The sequence below is a fragment of the Antechinus flavipes genome, chromosome 5, assembly GCF_016432865.1.
Source record: "Antechinus flavipes isolate AdamAnt ecotype Samford, QLD, Australia chromosome 5, AdamAnt_v2, whole genome shotgun sequence".
NCBI classification, from domain to species: Eukaryota; Metazoa; Chordata; class Mammalia; order Dasyuromorphia; family Dasyuridae; genus Antechinus; species Antechinus flavipes.
The window spans coordinates 253,249,239-253,271,563 of record NC_067402.1 but is presented as its reverse complement, the minus strand read 5'-3'; the positions used below and the strand labels follow the sequence as shown (position 1 = coordinate 253,271,563).

Sequence of the window (22,325 nt, the reverse complement as noted above, 5' to 3'; positions counted from 1 at the left end):
GTTAACATTTTGGAAATATGAAGAGAAGAAAATTCAGAAGGGGTCCTAGAGATCAAAGATATAATTCTGTTACTATTAAGACTAAATATACATAGAAAAAAGCTTTTATAAAATCAGTTCAATTTCATATACAACCTTTTTATACACAAATTTAAATGACTGTTATACGTTAAATACATAATATAAAGAAAAAATTGGAAAAAAAAACCACTTTCTAACTAGTAATACTATGAATCCATATAAAGCTACAATCATCAGTTAATTACTGGCTAAATTTTCCAATTCTATCTCATCATTCATCTTTAGAAAATGATATCACCATCTCCCTTCAATCCAAATTGAATTCTACCCAAATGACTGCCAATCCAGTTTGGCTGTTTGCTCATAACCTACTATATTTTCTTTGCCAGTGACAATCATTGGATTGGATGTAATGACTTACACATCATCTTATCCCATTGTGTTAAATTAATTGAACTCTCCTTCCGTATAGTCTTTTCTATCTCACTTTGAAGCAAATTCCTTAAAATCTATAGGCAACAAAACTAGAAAATAGAGACAGGAATAGCACAGTATTAGCCAATAGCTGTAATGTGAATTTAAATTTTTCATGGTGGAATTTTGCATTTTAATTACCATAATCCATTCAAGTAATGTTCCATCTTCTTGATGACATACAGCCTTGTCTAATTTTTAGGACAATCTGACTCTATCTAAGTGAATGTTTCTAGTCTTCAAACATTAAAAAAGCCAGGACAAATCACTCTGGGACTATCATGGATTATGTTGCCCTCTTGTGGCCATTCAGTTGGGAAAAAAATTAGTCTTTATAGCATACATATCACCAATTATTAAGCATTATGTTTGCAAATTGCTTTAATTTATTTGAAACATTTAATTTTTTTTTCTTTTCTTTCCTTTCTTTATTTTTGCCGAAGCAATCGGGGTTAAGTGATTTTCCCAGGGTCACACAGCTAGGAAATGTTAAGTGTATTGAGGTCAGGTTTGAACTCACCTCCTCCTGACTTCAGGACTGCTGTTCTATCCACTGTGCAACCTAGGTACCCCACCCCCTACCCCGTGCCCCCCCACCTCCCCGCCTCCCCCGGCCCCCCCACCCCTTTGAAACATAATTTAAATGGAAGTTTAAAATAATTTGGTTTTTATTCTTAAATGAGGTTTTAAAGTAACTCTCTTAAGGTAATGAGTCTTACAAGGTAGATTCATCATATTTCATAGAATTATAAAGTTTAAGAGTGGTAATATGGTTGAAAGTCCAACACTCTTATTTCACAGATGAGGAAACTGAGGACCAGAGAGTTTAAATTGCTTTCTTGAAACTTGTTCTTATCTATGGTCAATATTCTCAAAAAAGGAAAAAAAAAAAAAAACAGAAAGCCATCTACTTATAATCAATATATTTGATTAGGAAAAAAATGTATTACTAATGATGTAAAAATTTTCCCTTTTTATGCTTTATACTTATCATTACAAGCTCATACAGCATTCAAATGCATGTTGGTTAAGACTTGAGGGAATGACAGTGTTAAAGCCTGTGTGAACATTTTCCCACTTTGAATTTTCATTTGACAGTTGGGTTTAAATTAATTTGGGGGAATATTCTGAAAATGAGCAATATAAAATTATAATCTAACAAAGAAACACCATACCAGATATCACAGAAAGTCTCTTAAAATAAGATATTACTTTAAATATAAAAAAGAAGTCAAACTTTAGTAAATTAAATATAATGATTAAATATATCTTCATATATATGTACACATTTTATGTTATAATGTTTGAATTGAAATAACTTAGAAATCTGGGGCACTCATCTATTTGTTACCCTACTATGCCCCCTTGTGACTGGTCATCATAGGTTTATTTTTTATATAATAATTAATTTGTTCTTTGCAAATCTACAATGTGGGCTTTTGCATGTAAGTATACACTACATTATACAGATTATATAGAGCTTTGCTAGATGTATATGTAGAAGTAACTATAATAATTTATACATTAATAAAAAAAACAATTAACTTGTGTATGCATATTTAGAAAATTCCATAAAAATACAAGTGCCAAAATATTATTGGCATTAATTGCTGTAACTTTAAGCAAAAAAAAATCAAATGCCTGACATAACATTTATTTTTGAAACAGTAAGTATGATAGAGCAAACAGCCTGGTCAACATCCTCATTCTTGTGATACGGAGAGTTTTCTTAAGTTACATCCAAAGGTAGCATAACAGAATGGAAATAACCTGGGTTTAAGTCATATCTCTCACGCTGATTTTATGAACTTAAGTGCCTTTCTGAAATTGTTTTCTTATCTGTAAAACAATAGAGTTAGACAAAATGATCTCTAGAGTCCTTTTGTAGGTATACCATTTTGTGATTTTTATGTCTTAGTTAAGAAAAGCAATAGGTTTGGGTTTTTATCCCTTTCAAAAAAGAGCTATCTAATAAAAATCTATCAGCTATTGTTTGAATGAGGCATACAGCCTCCTCATGGAATTTATGGGGATTTTACTGACCCTTCCACTACTCTCAAAGATGGTATTTAATGCATATTTTGTTAATGAAGAAAGTTATAACTTATGCTGTTGAGGGTGACATATCAAGAAATTTAAAAACATTTCTTGGCTATTCACATTCTCTGTTTGGGCTATGGAGTCTGATGGACTTGAAGAATGTGCTTTCTTTGCTTCAGTTTTGCCTGATAGCAATATGACAGAATTGGTTGCTTAATGACACTCATAGCCCAAATGAAAAGACAGGAACTCCGAATGTAATGAGAAATGTCATGTTTATTTACATTAAATAAATTGATATTATTGAAAAAATATTTTAAATGTATGAAACAACATATAACATGCCAATTACCCAAAGACAACCCCAATAGTCTAGTTTTTACATATTAAAGAAAATGAATACTTTGTTGTATTGTTGAACCTGAGAAAGTGATAACCTATTAATGGCCATTAATTATATAAAATGCAAGAGACACTGTGTAAAAAATCAAAAGAAAACAAAATTATTAGGCTATTTCATCTCACTGGCTCACTCGGATTATAGCTATTTTGTGATTTTAAAATTCTTCTTACCCATAGCTAAGTGTACTATTTTCCCTCTTTTTCTTCAACTGTAAGAGATCTATGCTAAAGAAGCTGATAAAAGTCTTTAAAATGTCACTCTATTGCATAGTGCTCTCAGACACCTTTTGATCATGAACTTATGGGAGTAATGGTAAATGCTAACAGCACATTAATAGTCACTTTTTAGAAAAATTTCCTTAAGATTAACCATGAAGAAAAGAGAGAGAGAGAGAGAGAGAGAGAGAGAGAGAGAGAGAGAGAGAGAGAGAGAGAGAGAGAGAGGCAGAGACAGAGAAACAGAGAGAGACAGAGAGAGAAACAGACAGAGAGAGCGACAGAGACAGAGAGAGACAGAGAGACAGAGACAGAGTCAGAGAGATCAAAATTTATAGGAACTTGTTCTTTCCACCAGTGACATCTGTAAAATAGCTGAGAACATTCAACAAGTCCACTGAAGTGATAAGAGATGTCCAGAGAAGGAAGGCTGGCAACAAATAGTGGGCAGGTCACACAAGTGGGACAAAAGGAAAGAAATATCTGGATGCTTTCCAAGCTCTACAAAACCACGTGCTAATATTTGGAAGCCAACTATTATACTCAAACTACAGGTGTCAAGTCATGAAATCTCTAAAACTACCATTCATGAAATTTAGAAATTTAAGTAATAGCCTGCAAGAGTCTAAAAAACATAATTTTGAGCACCTATCATAAAAATTTTTTAAAGGAAGAAATCAATAAAATTAAAAAGAAATAAAATTGCTTGATGACATATTAAATTCTCAGTTCAAAAATTTCAGAAATCAATTAAAAACATAAAAATATAGAGATAAACAAAACATAACACAAAAATACTTATCGTGCATAATCAAAAATATTCCTGTTTCAGAAAATATTGTATATAAAGCTATAACTAACCATTTCAAAATAACATTAATTTACTGAACTTACTGATCTATTTTGTCTTCTTTAGAGTCACTAATTTTGATGTAATCATTTCTGATCTTTCATTTCTATATTTAAAATAAAGTATGTTCTAAGAACTACAGAGATATAATCTATAATCTAAATAAAAGACAGGTATTTAAAATACCCACCTAATTTGTGTCTTGCTTTCTTAGATTTCATTTTCTGGGCTCTTTTTAGCATCAACTGAGCAGTAGAAATATCTTTAAAGCCCCTAAAAAGGTAATTAAAATAGATTTTAAAAATTGAATAAACACCAGATATTAAACATGTTCATATATGTGCACACATGTGTGAACACACATTTATGTGCACATGCATATGCATGTGCATATATGGGGATAAAGAAATTTAACATAATTATTGTATCTCATTTAAATTAAAAAAGCTGAAATATTGATACAATTATGATTTAATCAGCCTAATATGCCAAATAAATTTGGCAAAATCAGTATTGAAATAGAAGAAAATATCTTTTTAAAAAATATCTTGTTCTTTTTTGATTTGTAACAATGTAGAAAGAGAGAATATAGAAAACGTACCATTCCTCTGAAATTTTTTCTTCTTTTTTAGATCTTAGGGACAGTTTCGTATAGTTCTTGATGTCAGACGAAGAGGACAGTTTTTGACTTTCTGATCTGGCAACAGAAGAGAACTAGTAACAACTGAGTTAAAGTATGATTGCTTTTCATTCTTTACTAAACTGCAAACTGTTTATGTTCTCTAAAACTCGGAAATAAAATCTATTTTAAATAACAGAAGAAGTCTTTATCTTAGAAAGTAATAAAAGTCTGCCATCAATTTAAAATGTTTACATTTCAATTACTTGAAGCATATTTCAATCCCTTTCTGCAGAGGAATGCAGCATGGAAAGAAATTCTCCTTTAATCCTTATCTATACCTAGGGAGCTATATTTAAGTGTTTCCCAGCTGAAAATCATTTTATTAGAAATCTAGCTAAGCAACTTACTTGGTTTTAAAAATAAAGCTAACTTTTACAATTTGCATAATTAAAAAAAATCCCTAGAAATTATTTTTAAAACCCCAAAACTTCCATAAACTAATCATATTTAAGTAAATATAATAATAATAGTAGTTTTTAAAAAGAACTCTATCTCCTATGCTAACATATAACTAGTGCCTCAAAGAATGTTATTTATTCATTTGGATAAGGAACTACTTCTCATACACATGCACATATTACTTTAACCCTACCTGTCAGTAAGCTGAGAGTCTTCAGAAGAGCATGGATTTTCTTTCTCATTAATTTGCCAAGCTTGCGCTGGATGATATGGTAAATTAAGTGAAGTGTCATCAGAGGACAAATATCCTGAATACTTATCAGAAAGGAAAATGTAAATACTGCATTACTTTATTTTCATTTGAATTTTGAACATTTTAGTCAATTTACATTGTTTGTCTTAAAACTACCAAAAAAAAATTACAACTAAACATCTGTAATTCATACTTCAATTTAAAGACAAAATGTTCAAGAAATGAAAATTTATGAAATGTCCTTTGTTGTTATGGGGAGGAGTATGTCTTCTGGAATAGTTTGCATATAGTAAGATGAATAATTACAAAGCAGAAAAAAAAAACCTCAGAAAGCTAAAACTTCAAAGTTTATCAAATAAATAACAGATATTACAGTTCAATGACCTCTGAGAAGCTTCAGCTGTTGCCATCCTAATGCAGACTTTTGGATTTTTAATTTACTATTTCAACTAGTGATTCTTAGCCCATTGCCAAACGTGCAGCTGAAGCACATCATCTTTTTTTTTTTTTTTGCTACTGTGAAGTAAAGTGTTGAAAGAAGTCCAAAATTAAGAAACAAATGAAACAAATGAAAGAAAAAGCATCATGAAAAATTACATCTGGGGATGAAGAGGAAGTCAGAGGCTTCTAAAAGTAATTGTGTTTTTCAAGTCAATAAATTGGAGTATTAATCACCCCAAGTGTAGCATAACCTTAAGGAATGAACAAAGATGTAGGACTAAGAAATTTCCATGACATGTTACCTTTGGCTGGTGCAGCTCATTTGGGAGATCCTGTGTTTGGGAAGGGAAGTTGGTGGAATCCAAAGAGAACCATTCTTTCTCTAAGGCAGCCTGTGTGAATAAGAAATGTCCAAAAGTATGCTGATAAAATCAAGTTTCATTTAGATAACTTTTACAAATTCTCTTTTAAACTGTCTTATATACTGTGAAGGTTGCAAAAGTTTTCATGTAATACATCAGAGTTTTTCCTTGCAGGGAACATTTTTGTCTTGTGCAATTTTTGAGATGTAACATAATAGATGTAACTTTTCAATAAATTATGGTACTTTTGCTCCTGTTCAGTGCCTTCATCTGTTTGACAGCTATAATTTCAAAAAGTATTAGAAATAACATGTAATCATTATACACAAATTGATACATAGAACAAATATATCCAAATAATGACACATTCTCTCCTAAATTTATTAATTGGTCTGTGTTAGCTAACAATATTTTTCTCAGACCTGAGAGGAAAAAAATGTGCCTTCTTTTTTTGTTGTTGTTAGGTCTGAGGGAAAATATTGTCTCATTCATTTTTCAGTTTTTTTACCACAAATTCTCAGAAAATATGAAGGAATTAATCTGGATCCAGTGCCCTTCTTCCAAAGTCCCTTCTCTCTATAATTTAAGAACATCTTTCTCCTATTTATTTATTTCTAGGCTTATTCAGTCTCAATCAGAACCTGAGATAGATGGTTATCCTAACATTGGATAATTTAGTATAGAATTACTGGGACTATTTGTTGCTTGGATTGTCTAATATGATAGTATATATTTTAAATGATATATAATATGGATTGCATGATTCTTTAAGAAAAGTACGTAACAGAATCACAGTTCACTTATAAGAAGTTACTCTGAATAATGATCAAATGTTCTTTTAATTCTAAAACTGTTTTGTATATTTAACAGTATAAATAGCCATTCTTAATCATTTTCCCCATTTATATCTTTCTAATATTTTTGGGGATCATATGAAATTTAAGGAAACCATTTTTTGATATTGGTTATTGGGGACAGGATTAACATCCTAGAACAAAATAACTTTCTTTTATTCATATGCCTAGGAGATATTTTGTTCAACAACTATTGAAATGAATAAGGATGATATATAATCATGTGTATATTTCCAAATATTTCTTTGGAATTTTATATCATTTCTCAAACTGGGAATTCTACAGTTTTCAACTAGGTAATATAAATTAATCTTTTATTATAATTTTAATAAAGGAAACAAACTATTTTTTAAATGTTATGTTTTAATAGCAATATATAGAGGTCTAAAATTAATATAATTCAATATTTAAAGTTTACATTATTTCATAAGCATAAATGCTACATCTACCAATTTAAGCCAGAAAATTTTCAGCGAACTGCCAAACATCTCCATCATCCACTAGGGTGGCATTCAAAGAAGAATCCTACAGTATATTTACTGGGACCATACTAATAATCGTTTTGAGATCTGTAAAACTTTCCAGAGCTCATGCCCAGCTGGGAAAACTTCTGAGAATTGATGACTTCTTGCAGTCCACTGTGAAGCATCATCATAGACCTTAAGTAGAGGATTACTGAGATAGAAATATGTATATGCAAAAATGACTATTATAATGAATGGGAAAATAGGTTATTTGAAAACAACAATTTCTGTTTTTATAATAGTTTCATTCCATTATACTATAGTTAGTGGTTATTTTATCTTTTATACCTGAGTTAGAAAAATATTATCTGATATGAGATTTTTTTTAAATGACTGGGAATTTTAAATATATCCAATTCCTCCTTATGTCTTTGACAAATAGGGTGAAATCTAAGACCATTCTTAGAAAGCCAATCTTTTAGTCTTTCACATTCTTTCCCTTAATATATTCCTCCCTACCCTTGAACAGGTAAAACTTAGTTAAATAATTATCAATAACAGCCTTACAGAGACAAAGGTGTTGAAATGTCACCAAAAACCATGTAATTTTAAGGATGGCTTTGAAAAGACAGAAGAAAACATTGCTATCAAGAAGACATGAAGACCCAAATAAATACTATATGTGTATAGACACAATAGGATTTTGTTGTTGTTGTTGTTTTTTAGCAACAGCTATCCCCTTTCTGACTCTGTCCTACAGTGTTTCCTTTGTTGCTTCCTAGAGTCCCAAAGTACAAACCCAGTTAATTACCCTCCTTTGTTGTAACCAAGGAATGGCCCTGGTAACATTGTTAGCTTCCCAAATTAGGGTCTGCTTCTTGAAAGAAATATATGAAATCTGATGCCAAATGAAGACCTCATTCAAATTAGAATTTAAGGCAAATCAAGTTTTTCTATTTTATTTTCATGTTAGAATCATATGATTTAAGAACATATATTTTAATCTTATTTTGTGATTATATGAACATCGAGATGTCTTATAAGCCTAAAGGTAATTTTAATTGATTAAAAAAGTGTAATGGGCTGAGGCTTGAGTTGATGCACTGAGGTCCCAAGCACGTGAGGCTAAATAGTAATTGGACCATAGTCTATTATATATATGCTTGGAGAAAGAATGGCCCCCACCCACTCTTTGTGCAAGTCCTGATTGTGTTGTATAGGAAATGCCATTTTTGGTGGGTGGAGGCAAGGGAGTGGGAAGGGAAGTGGAAGGAGAGACTGCTGGCTGGCGTTTTGACACAGCTGCTCGCATTGCCATTGCGATGGCCTTTCATCTCCAATTCCCTTCTGCTAGCTGGCTTCCTGTCGCAGCTGCCCATATTGCTATCGCAATCTTTCTTGCCCATATTGCTATCGCAATCCTTTTTCACCTCTTCACTTCAATAAAAATTGAAGATTTCCCCTTAACCTGAATTCCTGACTCCGGCTGATTTTAAATACGTGGTCATCACAAAAAAGATAAAAGAATTATTTAGGAAATATAATAAAGTACAATAAGTAACAAAAGTACAACTAGTATTACTGATTTATATAAGGTCAAACTTGCTAATGTGAAGTTTACATTTGGTACTACCAAGAATGTCTGAAAAACTGTATCATACCACAATGTCATTTATTATAGCCAAAAACAATAAACATATCACTGCTTTCTAAAATGTATGTTATTCTATTATGTTTACCACTAGAGATTTATATAATCCTCAGTGACTGCTTAAAAAACTTATTCAGATTTTCCTTACTATATAAATGTTTAAAATGTTTGAAGGGAAATTTATCAACATGTTTTTCTAGTTACTGAAATCAATATAAATATAAAACATATACATTATACATATATACATATTATATATATGTGTGTGTGTATGTTTCTGTGTATATATGCACACAACTTACATATATATAAGTATATGTATGTATAGAGAGACAGAGACAGGGAGAGAGTTCTAGCTATATACTTACAATCTTGGTCAGAAGAGATTTAAATTGTGCCTTAAGACTATAAAAGGCAAACATCAAATATTATGCAAATTCATTATTTTATGTCTATATTAAAATCTTTTCTACACATATGTCTAGATAGATAGATAGATATTCACAGAGATTTAAATTGTGCCTTAAGACTATAAAAGGCAAACATCAAATATTATGGAAATTCATTATTTTATGTCTATATTAAAATCTTTTCTACACATATGTCTAGATAGATAGATAGATATTCACAGACCTATTTCTCCAAGATATTGCAAATATAGCAAGGATTATCCTGGAAAATACAAACATGGTAAAAGAATATATCCATAGGAGATAATGAGGAAGAGAAAAAATAAAGTATCATACTCTATACACTATCGGGAAGACTTTTAAATTTTTAAGTTATCCTCACTAGACTGATGTTCTACATGGTGATTGGATATAAACCCACAACATATGTGAACATATATCAGATTCTAAATGTCCACATTCTAGCGAGATTTTTGTCATTATCTTGGATTCAGCTCTTTCTCTGCTCATCCCCAATAACCACTGCTAATTCTGCATCACTTTTATATGTATGAAATAAAGCCTGGGTGAACTGCTTAAGAAGTGTTTGTAGTTTCCACTATATATCACAGTGATATAACACCAGCATCAGACATTTTACTTATAATGAATGTTAGTTACTATTGCAAATTTAATTATGAGTCCCCTTTAGATGCTGGCCATTTTGCTGATTAAAAAGGATAAAAACAAATGTAGGATGATCTTCATGTTAAAAAAAAAAAAAAAAACCACACCACTAAGAAAGCTTAAAAAGATGATGGCTTAACACAGGGCAAAGACAGTTTCAGTTTCTCAGCTGCTCACCTGTATTTATGGGATTTTATGGGAGAACTTTAGAATTAACATCTGCAGAATTCTGACCCTAGAATTTTATGATTACAAGACAAATATAGATTGACTGGATATAGCATAGTCGTCAACGATGTGGATTTATTAAATATACTGGTTGATCATTATAACTTTGAGAGAGTTCTTTCATTGAGAGGACCCAGCCCTGAACAATGAATGTTGGTGAAAGATAAGTTATACACTGCCACCTATTGCTTAAGAGATGAAAATCTTTCATAGTTCAAAAGTAGAGGTTTTTTAAAAATCCCATGCTAAAGGGATCTCTTTTTTTCTGAAAAAAAGAGGAAATAGCATAGGAGGAAAGAGACTTGTCTCAGCAGAGGAGCAGCAGTGAACCAATTTTTCAACATGGATGGCACTTCCATCAGTGAACTCTGTGAAAACATCCTTTGAAAAAAGGCATCAAGACCCATAGTTTGGAATTGTCAGTTGCTCTAGCCATGTGTGTTCTTAGCATGTGTGTCACAATATAAAGTATTTATTCTTTCTATGGATGCCATGTGCTAGGTTTGTTGGTACAACATTATGTAATATTTTTCTTGCTTTGTATTTTGAATAAATGTTTTTGAAGGTTTTTTTTTTTTTAAATGTTTGGAGGAAGAGAAATGTTTGTTAAAAAGAATTAAAATTTCTGATTTATTAATGAGAAACGCACTGATTAAGGATCATGAGGTAGAATCACAGGCATAGCTACCTATAAGTGTTTTCCTTAAGACCCTGAGTAGTAGCCACTGATCCTCTGAGAATCCAAATTGGCAATAAGAGTGCATTTTGGAGGAGTGAGAACACAAAAAGAAAAGGGGAGGAGGAAAGGGAGAAAAGGAGGAGATTGTCATTGCAATGACCTGGACGGACTTCCTAATCTGACAACTACTCTACATTTAGTGCTAAAATCATGATCTACATATTCATGAATGTTGCTCCATCATATCCAATTACTTTTCTCCTTACCCATCCTTCCTGACATTTGTGGTGCATTTAAGACAAATGAATATCTCTTTCTAGATACTCTTTACCCTTTCTAAAACATTATTCTATTTCTATTTTCCTTTTTTATTGTTTACTAGCTCTTTTTTAGTTCTTGCGCTGGTTTCTCTTCCTCTGAATATGGGAATATCAAATATCACTTCAAGAATGATCAATTTTTTCTGTGCAATATCTCAGTCATTTTATACTTTTGATAGATACAACTACATCCAACCTCAGACCTTTATCTCATTCAGACCATTTTAATTGCTTCCTAACCCTTCTCTCAGCTTCTGGTCTCCCTTTTCCAATAACTGATTTCTTGACATAACTGTCCAAAGTTATAAGCTTAAGTGCAGGTTTCACATTCCATTCACCAAATTAAGAAAGTTAAGAATTCAATTTTTAAAATCCCTAGCTTTGGGATTTTGACGTTTAAAGCCTTACATGTTTGCAATTATATAAAATTGAATTTCAATGGGAAAAGAACTAAATTTGGAATAAGAAAACTGAACTAAACTCACATTCCTGCAATTTACTACATGTATGCCTTTCAGAAGTCATTCACTCTTTTTAATCCTCAGTTTCCTCATCTGTAAAATGAGAAAGTTGAATTAGATGACCTCTAAATTTCTTCCATCTAATTCAAAAATTTTTCACCTTACTTCAATTCAGAAAGTTATTAACTATCTGTGTGGGGAGAACCTTCATCATAAGTCATGGGGGACAAATGTAGGTAACAAAACATGAGCTCTCAAGAAGTTTACAATTTGAGGAAAATGAGAAGTACAAAAATAATTATAAAACAGGGGAAAGAAAATAGAAAAAACTCCAAAATAAGGTCACCAAAGAATGAGGAGAGTTGAAGAGGAAAAGCTCATTTTCACCACTGTTTACTTCCAATCTGCAATTTTTAGTCTTACATCTTTATTTTAGCTTCACTTTTTGCAAACTCAATGTTCTAGTCATATTGAAGAAGGGACCCCAAAACTTTAAAACTCCTTGAAGGAGAAAATCTCTTTCAACTCTGCCTCAGTGAGGGGAAACCCTTCCTCTCCTCCCCAGGGAAACATAATAAACAGTTTCATTCTGTTATCTAGGTGGGGTTGGTTCAGTCCTGAGCTAAAAGAATTCCAACCCTATTCAATTAAAGATTTTCTATTCAACTCAACTCCACCCACCAGCTTCATTGGGAGGGGAAGCAGGCCTCTCTTGCAGCCAAACACCTGCTTATAAAAATGGCAATTGAAAACTCATTTCTTTTACAGAGATTCTGAACATGCCAGGCTATGCTAGACTATGCCAAGGAAGCCTTTGCCCACTGAAATAATATTCTCTTCTAGTGTTCCCTCTCTTTATCTTCATCTATTTCCCTAATGAGACTTTATGCCTCTCTGTCGGTATTTCTAACCTTACTTCCCAATCCCTATAATAAACCTTTCTTATCAATCTAGGTTTTTGGGTTTGCAAATTCCTTTACAGAGAATCCCTTCGCCACCAGAAGGCAGTTCCCCAAAACTCCCTATCCTTGCGCCAAATCCCAAGGGGGTAGGGGAGCCAAACTTCTCCATTTGGTTCCCTGAACCCCGAATCTGCCACTAGACCTTATCATTTAACTCCTTGACCACTAGATATCCCAATCTCATTTTGGTTCCCTAAATCTAGACATCATTGGGCTCCCTAAAAAGGGAATCCCAAAACCTAAACCTCATATTTTTGGTTCCCTGAAAGGGAACCCCAAAAACTAGGCGTCCTCATCAATATTAGGTAGTTGTTATAGACCTTCTTTTGTGTATATCTGCTCAGGTAAATCTCTATTCCAAGAATAGACTCTTTCTTCTATGTCTCCTCTCTGTTTAAAATTCTTTCTTCAAGACCCGGCTCAGGAGCTGTCTTTTCCATGAAGTATTCCTGATTCAGCTAGATAAAAGTGATCACTTTTCTACAATCTAAAATAAAACATTCTTGTGTTGGAATCCTTACAAAGTGTTAACTCATTAGAGTTGATAGAGACAATAATTATCTAATTTAGTATGGTACTTAGCAAATTCTCTAACTCACTAATGTATTTAAGTACTCATTGGAGTTCACAAGTATGGGAAATTCATAAAGTTAAGTTTTTAACTTTGTGAATTCACACCTCCCTTAATCCCTCCCTCAGAGGAGGAGTCAACCTTTTACACCCAGCATAAAGAGAGCTTCAGTGAGCCAGTCAGGGTTAGTTCAGAAGAAGCCCACTCTCATAGGCGAAGTCAGATTCATTCCATTTTCCACCTTTGTGCTGGCTGGAGGCTGAAGGACAAACCTTTGGATTTGGAGACATTCAGAGGGAGCTCTTGAAACCAAGCAGAGAGATAGGCCACCAAGAAAACTAACCGGGTTATCTTGGAGGAAGCAATAAAAGATCTGAACTTTTAACATCTGGCTGCATTTGGAGTGATTATTACTTTTAACTGAAACTAAAGCTGCCTCCAGAAAACCTCCCTGAGAAACCTGCTCCCAGAGAGAACCATTATATTATATAAAAGAGAGTGCTTATAATAATACTCTGCTTCAGAATTCAAAAATTTTCCTAATTCCAAGGATATGTCTTTAGACACTAAGCTCACTAGCTGCCTACCTGATAATATGATTATGCCTTAGAAGTATTCAGGAGGTATAGTGTATAAGAGGGCTCAGCTTTGAGTCAAGGCCTGAATTTAAATTCAAATCAGGCATTTATTAATTATGTGACTCTGGGCTAGTCATTTGACCTTTGTTTACCTTAACTTCCTCAACAGTAAAATAAGGATAATCATAGCATTTTTGGAGGATTGTCAAGGAAGAGCAAATGAGATTATATTGCTATTAGATTTTAGCACAGTACCTAGAACATAGTAAGCACTGTTTTCTTCTTCTAACACTACCAAAAACAATGTGGGACAAGTTATGTTGGGTTGTTTTTTTGTTTTGTTTTTGTTTTGTTTTGTTTTTTTGAGGAATTCATAATTTTTCCTGGCTTGAATTTAGATTACTTTGATCTCCTAGGTTACTTGACCTAGTGGTTTCAAATAGCACTAGAGGTAGCATGAGATTTCTGGCATACTTAATCACTAAATTAAGAACCAAATATGTGAAGATACTATAAAATTAATTGCAGTCCTCTGCGTGACTCATAATATCTGTGGTCTTCTCAGTTTAAGTTCAGAACTATGTATGTTTCTTTGGAATAGGATGCATGTGGTTGTTTCGTGAGAGAAAGCAGGTAAAAGGAGGAGACACAAAATATTATTAAGACTAGTAGGGAATGTAGGTAGAATACTGTACTTAGATTTGCCCAATTTCCTGGTAGGTTCAGAGAATATCAGAGGATCTACTATAGCTTAATCAATGAAGGGAATTGGGTCCCAAGTAGACTGGTTAAGCTACTGCCTAATTTATCATGAACTGGCTTGCTCAGGCTCACCAAAATTTAAAAAAAAAAATGCATGGGCAGGAATATTTTATTCTAGATTGTAGAAAAGTGATCAATTTTTTCTAGTTGGATCAGGAACACTTCATGAAAAAGGTTGCTCCTAAGCTAGGTCTTGAAGAAAAGTTTCAAAAGACAAAAATAAGAGGTAGAAGGGAGTCTATCCTTGGAACAGGGATTGAACTGTCCAGATATATACAAATATATGTGCTGATCAAGTCATTTAACTCATGTGTAAAATAGGGACAAAATACACCTGCTCAAAAGATTATTTTGAGGATGATCAAATGAGATGATTTATATATGAGATGATTTACATAAAGTACCTTGGCAAATTTACATTGCTATATAATGTTATATTATTACATATTATCATGTTATGATCATTATAAATGTTTATTATTTAGGATATTTCAAAATATCTCATAACAGTCATCCTGTATGCAACATGCAGGTGATATTTAACAGTTGACATCCTACATATAGTTTTTTCTTTAATACTAAGACTTAGTATGTGCCACATGTCCAAGCAGAGAAATGGCCCACCCAAAGACCATTCAATTATTTGATCAATTTTGTACTCCAGGAATGTTGTAATTCAGGAATCTAAAACCTAGATGGTCACATCTTCTCACTGTGAAACTCTTAGAAATGAAACTCTCCTCTTCGTAGGTAAGGGGATCCCATGCAATTGACCACCTGCCTTGCCAAAGTCCAGTTGTCTATCAAAAACAGAGAATTATAAGCCTGTCCCAATTGTGAAACCCTGAATGACATCACTCTCTTCAATATCAATATACTTCCTTGATTCCCAGTTGATAAGAGCAATCATATGATTCAGAGACAGATAAGGGATAAAAAGAAGACAGCCTGGCAATAAAGTGCACTATTTAAAATTATTGGGTTGTTCTATTTGATTTTTCTAAGAGTTTTAAATTTTTTCAAAGGTTCACTGATTTTGGTTGAAGTTTGGCAGGTTTTCCATTGATTGTGAGCACAGAGAAGGATGGTAAAAAATACATGGAAAAATACTTAGAGATAAATAAAAAAGATCAAAGGCTTGTAGAATACATGTATATTTTGTCTATATGTACTGTGATTTTCTACCTATAATAATATAATAAATTTCTTTAAGCTTAGTCAAATGTTAGACATGACCTGTCATTTAGCAACACCACAAGAAATGAATTTATATTCTTTTAAGAGGCAAAAAATATCTAATTTACCAATGTGTGAATCATCTCTGACTTATCTGTGCAGTCAGATAATTGAGTAGTAAGATCCTTGGTCAAAATTAGTACCAAATTGTAAGATAACATGAGATGAGAAGACTGCATATGACTCCAATCTGCCCTATGAATGCTGAATAAGTGGAAATGATTACAGAAAAAAGACATTCAGATCATCTCTGCTTCTGATGTTATAAAGTAATAATGTAAGTAAGAGTTATAATAATAGAACTGAGAGTGTCCAGGAATTGGCCTCAGCCAACTAACGTTTGGGGCACTTATTAAATTGAGAGGTGGGAGAATGTGACAACAGACATCCAGTTTAGAATATTATAACCCTCAATTGCAAAAAGGTACAGAAAAGGATAGTGGAAGATTGCAAGTACTATCATTTCAAGATATAGCTAAGAGCAAAATAAGGGAAAACACATTTGTAGTATTGTGCCACAGTTCCCTTTTAATGTCCTGACCCAGTTTCCCTTAATTATCCTACTCAGTTACTCTACCTCAGGTTATACCAGATTCCCTCTTAATGTTTGATAGGATAAAGGTCTTAAATATTAGATATCATTAGAATATCAGACGCCTCTCCGGTACCTTCCTCCATTATGTCATCCTTGGTGCCTGCCTCCATTATGTCATCCTCATCCTAGGTGCTTACCCCAATTAGGTCATCCCCTATCCTAGGTACCTCCCCCGTTATGTCACCATTCTTGTTACCCTATAAAAGAATCTTGTATCCGACATTTACTGCTGGATGGAGACGATAATCTTATTCAGCCCTGGGACCAAACCATGGATACATTTGGTCCCGGTAAATCTCTTCCTTTCAAATAAAATATTAAATTGTAATCTCTATCCTGCCTCAGTTTCTCCACCGTTGTAGTAGAAAGTTTTGTGCATGAGTCTGAGCTGAGACAGATCATTCCAAGAATAATTATAGATGAGACCAATGGGAGGACAACTAAAAGATAAAAAATCAAACAGGATATGCCATTTTTCTACTTGATTTATTTTCATGATTATTTTGGATATGGCACCCAATGTGCAATTTGAGGAATAAGAAATATTCCTTAAGAAGATGAAGTCGGAAAAAACAGTTGGACAAGACCAACTATATTCAGAAGAAATGCATAAGAGATGTGATAAAAATTCAAAACCTCTTTGAGAGAGTTTTCTCTCAAAGTCTGTTATGGGCCAGAACTCTGAATTTGAAACAAAGGATTCTTACAAGGTACTAAAGTCAATGGAATTGATAGAGACAATAGTTATCTAATTTAGCATGATGTTCTCTAAATTCAGCATGATTGATTTAATCTTACAACAAATAATGGTTTCCTAGTGATATAATGATTGGTTACACTCAGTGTAGAGCATATAAGCTAGGAGCTTCAGCCAGGATTGATTCAGAAAGATTCAGAGGGCAGAGAAGACAGTGAGAACTCAAGCTCTTGGAACCAAGGAGAGAGATAGGCCTCTAAGAAAAATAGCCAAGCCCCAAGTGAAGAAGATAGAACTTTGAAAGAGATAATAAAGGATTTGGGCTTTAACCCCTGGTTCCTCGTGTAGTGATTACTGAACTGAAATGAAGGCTGCTCCCAGAGACCCCCAGGGAAACCGAACTAAGGAGAACATTACAAATGTCATATAATGAACAATTGGAAAAATCATAATTGCTATTATTTATAAATGTGATCAAGCAAGGAAGTTGTGATTAGTTCCTATTTAACAGTAAAGAAGAAATGCTATTAATCCAATATTCAGGATTTATTCACACCACCTAATACTAAGGACTTAAGGAGCAGTCTGAAATAACCACTAAGCTCTCTCATTATCAGCATTTTGTTGTTGCATTTGTCTTAATCTGAGTATGAGTTTATCCGATCATATCATAGCTTCCATTCACTCCAGGGAAACCATGTCTGCTGATTTTGTTTCAGGTCAGTTACACAAAAGGATTTACAATATTTGCAATAAAAAAAGCAACATTTAGAAAGTGTCTACTATGTTCCCAGCATTATGCTACAGAACTTTAAACATGATATTAGAAGAGTACCTCCAATAAGGGCACAATGGATAAAGCACTGGTCTCAGAGTCAGGAAGGCCTGAATTCAAATTCAAACTCAGATATGACATTTTATCCTTGTGCAAATCAACTCTGATTGCTTGCCCCTCTCCAAAAATAAACAAATAAACAAGAGTGTGTGTGTGTGTGTGTGTGTGTGTGTGTGTGTATGTGTGTGTGTGTGTGCGCGCGCATATGTGTGTGAACCTAATACAAAAATGTTTCCTCCTAAACTCATTTCTCTTCAGTCTTTCTCCCCGTCATTTCCATGGGGAGCTGTAATGCTCTCAAGTACCCTCTCAGTAGAATTGACAGTCAATCTTCCTTTTTTTGTCTCTTTGTCTCTTAGTCTGTCTCTCCCTCCCTCTCCCTTTTTTTTTTTCTCTGTTTCTCTCCTCTCCCCCCCAACTTATTCCTGTGGAGTTCTTTCTTTCCCCCAATCATCGATATGGCATGTTTCTACTCTTCAACTTCCTTTTCTTTTCTTTTCTCTCTCTTTCTTTCTCTCTCTCTCTCTCTCTCTCTCTCTCTCTCTCTCTCTCTCTCTCTCTCTCTCTCTTTTTATGTATTCATTTACTTGGCTCTCTGTGTCTCCTTCCACACCAACTAGTGAAAAGACAGGCAGTTTCTCTGAGGAATTAATGGCCTAAATCACTGTCATGTGAATGGGACTGGAGGAGAATAAAACCTTTCTGTCTTGTTTTGTTTTTCCATAATCAATCATGTTCCAAAGCTTTGTGGGTAGGAGCTATGAGCACACTCCCTGACTATATAGATTATACATAAAAAAGATGACCAAAAACATCTAATGACTATTGGTCAAAATGTCAACCATTATTAAAAGCATTTTCAGCATGATCTACTAGTTTATCAAGTCATTACCAAAATCAGATATCTAATCATATTATTTATGAAAATGTGAGAAGAAATTAAGCTTTTTATAAACTATTTTCTATAGTGTCCCTTATCTTTACATATTTCTATACCAATTAAATGAAAGGCACAAAGAATTCAAGAACCTGCAATGCTTGGTGAGCTAAGAAAGAAATAAAATACTTTCGACTCAATAGATCAAAATTTAGTGCTTAGAAATCTCTTGAAACAAGGTGTCTATCTGTTCCGCTAAATGTCTGCTTTTTTGTAACCTCCCTAGTTCAAATGAAGACACAGATATTTTTACAGTCTAAGGTTTAAAACCTAGGAGTTGAAAAGAGCTAATACTAATAACTGGCATTTAAAACATTATTTTATTTTCCCCCATTGGCATGTTAAAACATAATTTTTACAGCGTTTTGAGTTTCAAATTCTACCCCTCTTTTTTCAAGACAATAAGCCATCTGATCTAGGTTATACATATACAATCAAGCAAAATATTTCCATATTAATCATTGTGTACCAGACTTTTTTAAAAGAAGAAAGTAAAAAGTAGCATGTTTTAGTCTGTATTCAGGCAGTATCAATAATTGGCATTTATATGGCATTTTAAAATTTATAAAGTTTCTCCTAGGCTATGGCTACCAAATTTAGAGGGCTTCAGTTTTCATCATTCCTTCTTTCTGCACTGCTCACACACCAAACCTCTGCATTCATTGCCATCACATCATCTTTCTCTCCAACCTTGGCTGCTGTCCTTGCCCTTTATTATGCCCAGCTCCTCTCCCAAGGCCCACTTGCTATCCCTAATGGATGGCAGGTATTTTTTCATCTACTCGCAGAATTGAAGGATGTGATGCTCCCAATCCTTCCTCTAATTCTATGCTTTCTATTTGATGCTTCATCTCTACCTCCTGAAAATCTGAAGATAAAATAAATATATATTTATTTTGGTATAATGGGTATAAGTCAGAATCTTTGGAAGACGTACTACTGCTTACACTGGTACTACTATATATTACTGTCTTGCATGAAAATCACTCATGAAACAATAACAGTTCACTGGCATCATCATGGGCCCTTCAAGCATCCCAGATAATGCTACCCCCCAATTCCTTTTGTGGGATTTATTTTATCTGTACTCCACTAAAGTTTTCTTAGTTCTACCTATTAAAAAATTTTATGGTAGCAAAGGCCTAAATTTGAGCATCCAATGTGGAAGTCACTTCAACAAACTTTTCCACAGACTAAACTTTGTCACTACTGAACTAACCAAACTAACCAAGTCTATTAAAGCTAATCTACCAGCAGCATGAGATTTCTGTACTTAGTTTAAGTGTCTATTCTCCAAGCAAGTTTGATATCTAAACCCTAAAGAAATCCTTCAGGAATGGTTTTCTGTACCCCAATTCAAACATGTATCCCTTTTCCTTGTAATACTTATTGGGTAGTGAAGCAAAAGTAAATCATATTTGATTACTGAAGTTATATATAGAGAGAGAAATTTTAGGAAATAATAACTATTATTGTTATTATTCAATAATAACTTGAAATAAATTATTATAATATGGGAATGCTTATACACAGGACACAGAATGATCACCATAAACTTACAGAATTCAGTTTTGATTATTTCATCATTATTTTTTCCTTTTGCACTGATGTAATTTTGAGTACAGTTTTCCAGGATCTGTGATTACTTTTAATTTTCATCAGTTAATTAAAATGTCTCCCAACTGCTTGAGTGTACTGATCATATTCATTATGCCCTCAGTGGAATAACATTATATTTATATACCATAAGTTGTATAGCCATTCTCCAACTGAAGCACATCTATTTTGTTTCCAGTTCTTTGCTGCTACAAAAAGTAGTACTACAAATATTTTGTTGTAAAAAAACCAAAATTTTTGTTGTGAACTGTCTAGCAGTTGCATCCTTGGGTCAAAGGATATGAATATTCAAATCACTTTCTTAGAATAATTCCAAGTGGTTTTCCAAAATTTTTGGACCAATTCATAGTACCAACAGCATATTTATATGACTATTTTTTCACTGCCCCTCCAAAATTGATTATTTCCCATCCTTTGGTACTTTTGCTTACCATAAACAATGCTCCTATAAAAATGTAGGTATTTATGAGGAATATTTTTCTTATTAATGGAATCTGGTTCAACAGTTACCAAATATTTGGCCACTTTATTTGCATAATTCCAAAGTGCTTTCCAGAATAGTTGCACAGCTCCACTAACAAGGCATCAGCATTCCTCTCTCCCTACAATCTTTCTAACATTGAATATTGACATTTTTGTTGGCTTTGTCAACATAACATGCTTTCTTTTTAAAATTACTGATTTTTGCTTCTGTTCTTCCCAAATAGTCTTTCAGTCCTAGGTACTTGTACTGTATTGTCAGCAATTCTCTTTTATTTCTTTGCTGAGACTACCTACCATGGATTCAAGTTTTTCTTAGTTTGACAATTATTTCTGCTATGTAGACTATAAATTCTGCTTTCACAATTCTAATTTTTCTTTTAAATAATTCAAGAACATACTGCTGTGGTTCTGTGCTGCTTTGGGAATCCATAGGGTCCTTCCTCTCCTCAAGGTGTTAGTTCATCTTCTTTTGTCTTTTAATAATTTCAATTTTTAAATTCACAGATGCCTGGACTCTTTTAACTGATATGGAGATCATATAACCTTCTGTTAGTGAGTACTGAAATAAGTGGAGAATACATATCCCCTAAAATGATATTTTTTAAACTTCGGGGCATACACTGAAATCTAGTCCACTAACAGCTTTATTTGCTTCTTGAAGGAGTACTTGTGAATCATTCTTCTATTTAACTGCAACTTCATTCTTCCTTCTTGTATTTGTAATAAGAGTAATAAAATTAGTACTTAGCTTCTTTTGTAATATGTCCACTTTTCTCATATATTCAGTGCATCAAGCATCAAATGAAAGATTATCAGTCTCTAAAAGCTGTTTTAGAACTTAATGCTTCCTATCCTGCCTCTCTGCTACCATCACTGCAAAAAATAGAAGACACTCATCCAGGGTTAAAGATCATTTAAAGTATATTTATAACTATGTCATCTATATCTATACTGATATCTATATTATCTCTATTCTCTGTTTCTTTCTTGGTCTCTCTGTGTCTCTTAACTCTGTGTGTGTGTGTGTGTGTGTGTGTGTGTGTGTGTGTGTGTGTGTGTCTTCATGGACTGATCTGGCCAAAAACAATTTCATCATCAGGTGGGCTGTTATACTTTCCCAGGATTTGGAGACTCCAGGATTGGAGTTTGCATATTCTCTTAGAAACACCAGAAAACAGA

The 22,325-nt window shown here is 33.3% G+C and overlaps 1 protein-coding gene across 8 annotated transcripts in view; it reads right to left on the bottom strand.

The window, feature by feature from the left end:
* LRRIQ1 (leucine rich repeats and IQ motif containing 1) overlaps positions 1-22,325 on the bottom strand; it is a 323,563-nt gene that overhangs the window by 135,579 nt on the left and 165,659 nt on the right. For 7 of the 8 annotated variants that reach the window (XM_051963292.1, XM_051963295.1, XM_051963293.1 and 4 more), the window contains 4 exons: positions 6,081-6,170; positions 5,278-5,399; positions 4,605-4,700; positions 4,194-4,276 (listed from right to left, as the gene is read on the bottom strand). In XM_051963292.1, coding sequence (XP_051819252.1) covers positions 4,194-4,276; positions 4,605-4,700; positions 5,278-5,399; positions 6,081-6,170 — 391 coding nt within the window. Of the gene's footprint in view, positions 1-4,193; positions 4,277-4,604; positions 4,701-5,277; positions 5,400-6,080; positions 6,171-22,325 lie in introns of those variants that run through there. The other variant, XR_007947886.1, reaches the window with a different exon arrangement.